Raw genomic sequence first — 6,480 nt, forward strand, 5'->3', positions numbered from 1 at the left:
TAAACCGGTAATGCCGTGGAATATTTGATCTTAGATTTTAGTTACCCTAATTTATATTAAGATAACTGGAAAAATACATTTTCCAAATTAACGTATAGGTAGTATTATTTATTTTAGTAGTCCTAAAAAAATCTTCAAAAAACTATAAATTAATATATCATTTGTTATCTTACGATGAATGTGATAGAACAATCAGATTTTAACTATAGCATTTATTTTTAAATTATACAAAAAAAAATAAATTGAAAAAAAATTAGAAATACAGAATAAATAATATGATTTCTATTTTATGTAACCATTTAAAAGCTTATAGCTTTAAAGTTTTATGTATCCGCACTCCGAAGACTGCTACACTCATGGATGTTTAAATTCATTGTATATACAAAGTAAAATGACAAGGGACAAAGTGTTAGTCATTTTTTATTTATTTATGAATTGTGTTACCTATAGGAAATAGAGATCATGTTCTTTCTATATTTCTGTAACAACTAGGTTCTTATATAAAGTTTTAAAATTACAATCAAAAAAAAAGTATTACCTATTTTATTAAATTAAATATTTTAGAAATCTACTCAAAATAAATTATAATTTTTTTTTACAATTTAGAACTAAAAAAAAGGAAACTCGTTATTTTCCTAAAGAAATATTAAATAAATGAATTGTTTTTAGAAAGAAAAGAACAAGGAATAGAATAAGTAATTTTCTTATTAATTTTAAAAGTTTTTGTATGAAATAGTTACCTATGTGTTTAGCACTACTATTGGTTCCTACGTTCTAGAAATTATGATTCCGGTTTTAAATGTTTCAATACGATTCTTAATTCTTATAGTAATAATCAAAAACTCGATTCCGGTTTTTTAACAATTTCTGTTACGGTTAATACCCAATTTTAACCAGTTTTTAAATTTTAATGTTACTTGTACAAAATTAAATTAAATACAAATTCGAGGAAATCGACAATTGTCATCAGTGCTATGTTGTTTTTGAGCAAGTAATAAGTATCCATCATTCTTATTATAAGAACCTAATTGATAACTATAATAAATCAATAGATGCACTGAATTCGAATTGAATTCAATAATAAATCATTACATAGATACAAAAAATGAAGGTAATTTGTAATCGATTGTTCGTTTCTGTTCCTATACAATTATTTTATAATAATAAAATTGATCCTATTACTTATTAGTAATTATACCACTGATACTGTAGCCTGTAGGTTGAACATTTTTTTTCTCAAAAATATGGCATAACTGCATAAATACAGTGGTCAGTGGCATGTTATATTATTATATAGGTAGACGGTAGTACATACATAATCAACATCTAATATTTAAATATATTGGGCAATGTACTTTACAACGATGTGAATAACATCGTCTAATGAATAATTTAAAATTAATTTGAATTCTTTGAAAATTTCTCTTTCCAACACCAAAAGAATACCAAACATTGTTATTATAAAAATTGTTAATTTTCGTTTAAATATCAATCCAATTTTAAAAAATTTAAACTTAAAAGGTACCTATATACAAAACAATTAAGCATGTATGTTATCAATATTTTTAAACTATAAGAAAAACTTATGAGGAATCTTGTATTAAATTGTCAACTATTTTGATTAAAAAAAAAAAAATTATTAATTTAAATTGAAGAAGTTTGAAATTAAAATAAAATAAAATATTACTATAAATGATAATTTAAAAAGAGCCAATATGATTTTAAATTAAGTCACGTTTAGAATATGGTAATATATTTATAAAAAAATAAATTTTGTCGAAAACTGGTATAATGTAAATAATAATCCTGTTTTTGTTTTCTTGGGTATGTTGAATGTTATTAATTTTAATCTCCCACCTCCTAATGTTTAAAAAGTACGAAATAGTTCCAATATTCTAATTTGATACCAGAAACTATTTTCAATTGAAGCATTGTTTCTGATGTTTTTATACATATATAACCATATACAACATTGTAAGACTAATAAATTCATTGCTCTGTTCAGAATAAAAAATAAAAAATAAAAATAACTAGTTGATTAATTATTAACGTATACTTTTAACAGGAATTCAAGTTATTTTAATATTTTCAAAATATTAGTATTCCAAAATCAGTTATTTTTTTAGAACAGTTCTGATCTATGACAATCTAGGTCTGCAAATATTCCCAACAAACAATAATATTATTGTTTAATATGTCTAAAATTAATAAATAATACGTAACAAAAAAATGTTCCAGTAAGAGGATTCCATTCACAAAAAAATATTACTGAGATAGAGCCAATTACTAATAACTGAGAAATATTACTCGTGTGATGATACAAAAAAAAAGTTAACCAAGAAGAGTCAATTATGTAATAAATGTTCTAAAATCTAAAGAATTTTTTTTTTTCATACTATTTTCTATGGATATTACACAGGCCAAGTCTACTTTCTCATTATTTACTTATAAGTTATAACAGTAACAATTAATGAAAATAACCTTAGTCCTTGCAGCTCAATAGTGCATTCACGGCTAGAGTTAAATACTTAAATTTTATATAAACATTAAATACCTATAAAAACTCTCAATAATAACTATCTAAAAGCAAAACTTTAAATCAACTAAATTGATCTCCAAGAAAATGTTTAAATAAATCCAGAAAAAATATTATATTAGTTTAACTATATTAAAATTAAAATTACTTATGAAATCCAAATATTTTTATGAGAGTAATTTTTAAGGTAAATGTTTCAATATAGAGAGTATTCAATTCTTTTTAAAATGTTGCTAAGTGCAATTAGATCTCAATTCCCAAGAACAACAATAATTTAACTTGAACATGATGAAAATAATAATACAAACATCTGCAATATATATAATTTATGAAATTAGGATTTAATAATAATTATCAACACATAGATTTATAAATTGTGACTAATAACTACTTGAGAATATTCACAAGAGTGGATATAAATTAAATATTAATCATCAAACTTCTGAACATTCTGGTATTTGTAAATATTTAACATTAATGACAAATACATTTTTAATCACCTCTTATTTATAAACATTTGAGAGCATTTCTAAAATACATAGAAATAAATTTAAATAATTACATTTTAATAAAATGGCACTAAAATATATCTGAATATTCATTATAAAGTTTTTAACATTATTAACATGTAAGTTAATCTAAATATTAATGCATTTTCTTCACATTAATCTGGTAAATAACGGTTATCAATAAAAGATGTATTTAAAAAGAAAAATAGTAATTTGATTTACTTATTTGAAATATACATAATTCATACTTGTATCCAAAATATTAAAATAAGTTCATAAATCAGTGTTTGGAATTCTATTAGTTTTATATTTAATTTCTTATGCTCTTCATTTTACGATAATTAAATGAGTAACATTTAAAATTAGTTTAGTCTTCTAATGTGACATTTTTGAATAGATATGACATGGACTCTTTATTATGAATTCTGCGAATAGCCTCTGATAATAAAATACTTATGTCTACTGTTTTGATTTTGTGGCATTGCATTTTTTGAATTTCATGTGGAATTGTATTTGTCACAACCACCTGTAATAAATAATCATTACATGTGTAAATTATAAAATAAATAAATAATAATATTAATTTACTTCATCAATTGGCGAAGATTCAATAAGTCTTGGAGCATCAGAAGATAAAAGACCATGAGTAGCTAAGACATAAATTTTATAAGCACCACGCTCCTTCAATACCTCAGCAGCAGCTACAAACGAAGCTACATCATCTACCATATCATCCTAAAACATATTTACTTTTTAAGAAACTTCCATTTATCATGTTGTTAAAATCCATATTTTTTACTGACCACCATAATAGCGATACGACCACCAACATCTCCCACTACATTAATTGGAGGTTTTTCTTTGGCTGGATGTTGTGGTACTCCTACTCCCACATCCATTGTTCTTGAACGAGACGTTGATGGTGGTGGAGAATTTCTTCCATCAACCATATCAGAATCTGATTCCTTCTGTTCTCCGTGAATAACAGCGATTCCTAAACGTAAGCGTTCAGCATACGATGTAGCTTTTTTAGCTGATCCAGGATTTCTTGCAACAATAACAGCATTACGATAGTCAGGGATCTATTGAAATAATAAATAAAAAAAATAATATTTTACTGACAAAATTAAAAGTTCTATTTTTAATGATAAAAATGTATTACTATATTTTTTTAAATTTTTAATAATACATTATTTTAAACATATAGGTTGGGTCACTATGTAATCTTATGTTCTTGTATTTTTTTAGTGTGAAAGCACAATGGCAATATTGTAATTAAAAATATAGTATGTTAATACACTTAAAAATTAATATTTAAGACATTGAAAACCTACACATTCTTGAATATATTGTAAAAGGAATGGCGATGCTCTCAAATTGTCAACTGGACATTCAAAAAAACCTTGAATTTCTTTTTGGTGAAGGTCCATTGTAATCACATGAGTTAAGCCTGATGAACACAACATCTTTGCCAAAAGCTTAGATACAATAGAACCACGTTTTCGCATTTTACCTAAAGCAAAATCAATTATAAATTATTTATGAAGGTATTAAGAGAAATTATTTTTTAATACATTGTTTACTGTAGGGTAGATAAGGAATAACTCCAACAATGCTTTTGGCAGAAGAAGTTTTACATGCATAAGCCATGATCAAGAGTTCCATTATATTATTATTTACATCTCTAAAACAATTTAATAGAATTTAAGGTATATAACAAGATTTTATAATAATTATTATCTTATAGCTAAACATAGGTAATCAGTAATTACTAAAAAGGCATGTAATGCGTATGGAGGAATGTCAAAATAAAGATTATGATATTATGAGTTATGATGTAATCATTTAAAAATATAATAAATACATATTCAGATATAATCAAATATATTTTTAATTCAATGGACATTAAAATGTTATCCAGAATAAATATATTAACACTCGATGATGTATACTATCTTTATAATAATAATGTAATTTTATCATTTAAATTATATTTATTTTTTTTATTTTAATTAATTAATGATATAAAAATTACTATATTTAATACTATTAAGTACTAGCTTACTTAATAATTTAATTAAATAACACAGAAATGATCCAATATTAATGAAATTGAAAATCAGACGATATAAATATACAAAATCAATAATATAATTATAAAACCTATGATTTATAATATATACATTTAAATTTACTGAATGATTTATTGATCCATAAGGATAATTAATAATTGACTATTAGTAATTATCATAAAATAAGACAGTTTGTTGTATGATTGTATGGTTTTATTAACTATGAGCTTTTTAAATACTTCGTCAGCAATCAATTTAGAAACCATTCACCTTAAACATTTTGTTAATAGATTTAGGAATTAAAATAATGATTGTACTTTATATAAAGAATTTGCAGTGTTTAAATCAGATATTTTAAAAATAAATGAAGAAAAAAATGTGTATACTATAAAAGGTCCAATATTTATTTATAAATATTAAATAAATTAAGTTACGTATTAGATGAAACAAACTGCGAGTATGAGAAATGTTTTACTTCCTTAAATTGTTAAAGTATCAACAACCAAGTTAATTTATTTGTAGAGCAGCCAACTAATAAAACTTATTTTTAGCAAATTTTAATAAAATTGCCAAGAAAACAAATAGTTAATCAAGCAATCATACAGAATGAGCACCTTCAAAACACATTAACAGATATTTATATTTTATACCATAGATTCTTTATCAATAGACAAGAATATTTAGCCCTTATGTTTAAAAATATTTTAAATTATTGTTTACAACCCAGAAAATACAAGTTGTACCACAGATATTTGTACTATGAGAAGATTATATGTTAGTTATTATAATTGTAAATGGCTAATAAATTTGTTATGTTTATTCAAAAATTCAGAAAAAAAGTAGGAAATAAACTAATGTAAAATTTATTATAATTATATGTATAAATATTATTTATTAAATATACATACTTTGAACCAGTCTGAATGATGTATATGTCTTTTCCACGTACGGAATCACTTATTTGGACAGATGTTTCTCGGTTAGTGGTATAAGAAACAGCGCACCGGGCCGGTTTAACACCAAGTCGGCTGTGAATTTAATGTCATAAATAACCCCATAATCCATAAAATTTTAAAATACTATATAAATTGTAATTACCGAGCGACCAAATTGGCTAGTTCGAGGTGTGAATTTCCACTAATTATCATGATGTCTGTTGATGTAGCTATGTCCATGATGATTACTACGTTTAACCAAAATTAACGAGTTCCGAATATCAAAGTAATTTAAACAAATCAACCACTAGACGGGAATTCTTGCCGACATTCAATGGCCAATGTGCAGATTTATTGTAATTATATTTAACATCGAGGTTTGATCGATTTGAAAATAAATAAACTTGATAAGCATAATTTTTATTTTT

General features: G+C 24.0%; 1 protein-coding gene across 1 annotated transcript; it reads right to left on the minus strand.

Annotated features, from left to right (window-relative positions):
* Nucleotides 1-3,154: 3,154 nt before the first annotated feature.
* LOC112593627 (phosphoribosyl pyrophosphate synthase-associated protein 2) lies at nt 3,155-6,480 on the minus strand. The gene is made up of 7 exons (XM_025338116.1): nt 6,216-6,480; nt 6,026-6,145; nt 4,620-4,729; nt 4,380-4,558; nt 3,849-4,127; nt 3,634-3,780; nt 3,155-3,571 (listed from the first exon to the last, which is right to left on the minus strand). Exons 1-7 carry the CDS (start codon nt 6,290-6,292, stop codon nt 3,413-3,415), a joined length of 1,071 nt encoding a protein of 356 aa, XP_025193901.1. The 5' UTR covers nt 6,293-6,480; the 3' UTR covers nt 3,155-3,412.

This window comes from Melanaphis sacchari, unplaced genomic scaffold (assembly GCF_002803265.2).
Source record: "Melanaphis sacchari strain LSU unplaced genomic scaffold, SCAv2.0 Contig20_pilon_pilon, whole genome shotgun sequence".
Taxonomy (NCBI): Eukaryota; Metazoa; Arthropoda; class Insecta; order Hemiptera; family Aphididae; genus Melanaphis; species Melanaphis sacchari.

Bases quoted from the DNA above. Each gene is read 5' to 3' on its own strand.
- LOC112593627 (XM_025338116.1), bottom strand. From the start codon at position 6,292: ATGGACATAGCTACATCAACAGACATCATGATAATTAGTGGAAATTCA. The intron at 3,781-3,848 runs GTCAGTAAAAAA...AATATGTTTTAG, and splicing joins GTCGTATCGCTATTATGGTG to GATGATATGGTAGATGATGT. The intron at 3,572-3,633 runs GTAAATTAATAT...TATTTATTACAG, and splicing joins AATCTTCGCCAATTGATGAA to GTGGTTGTGACAAATACAAT.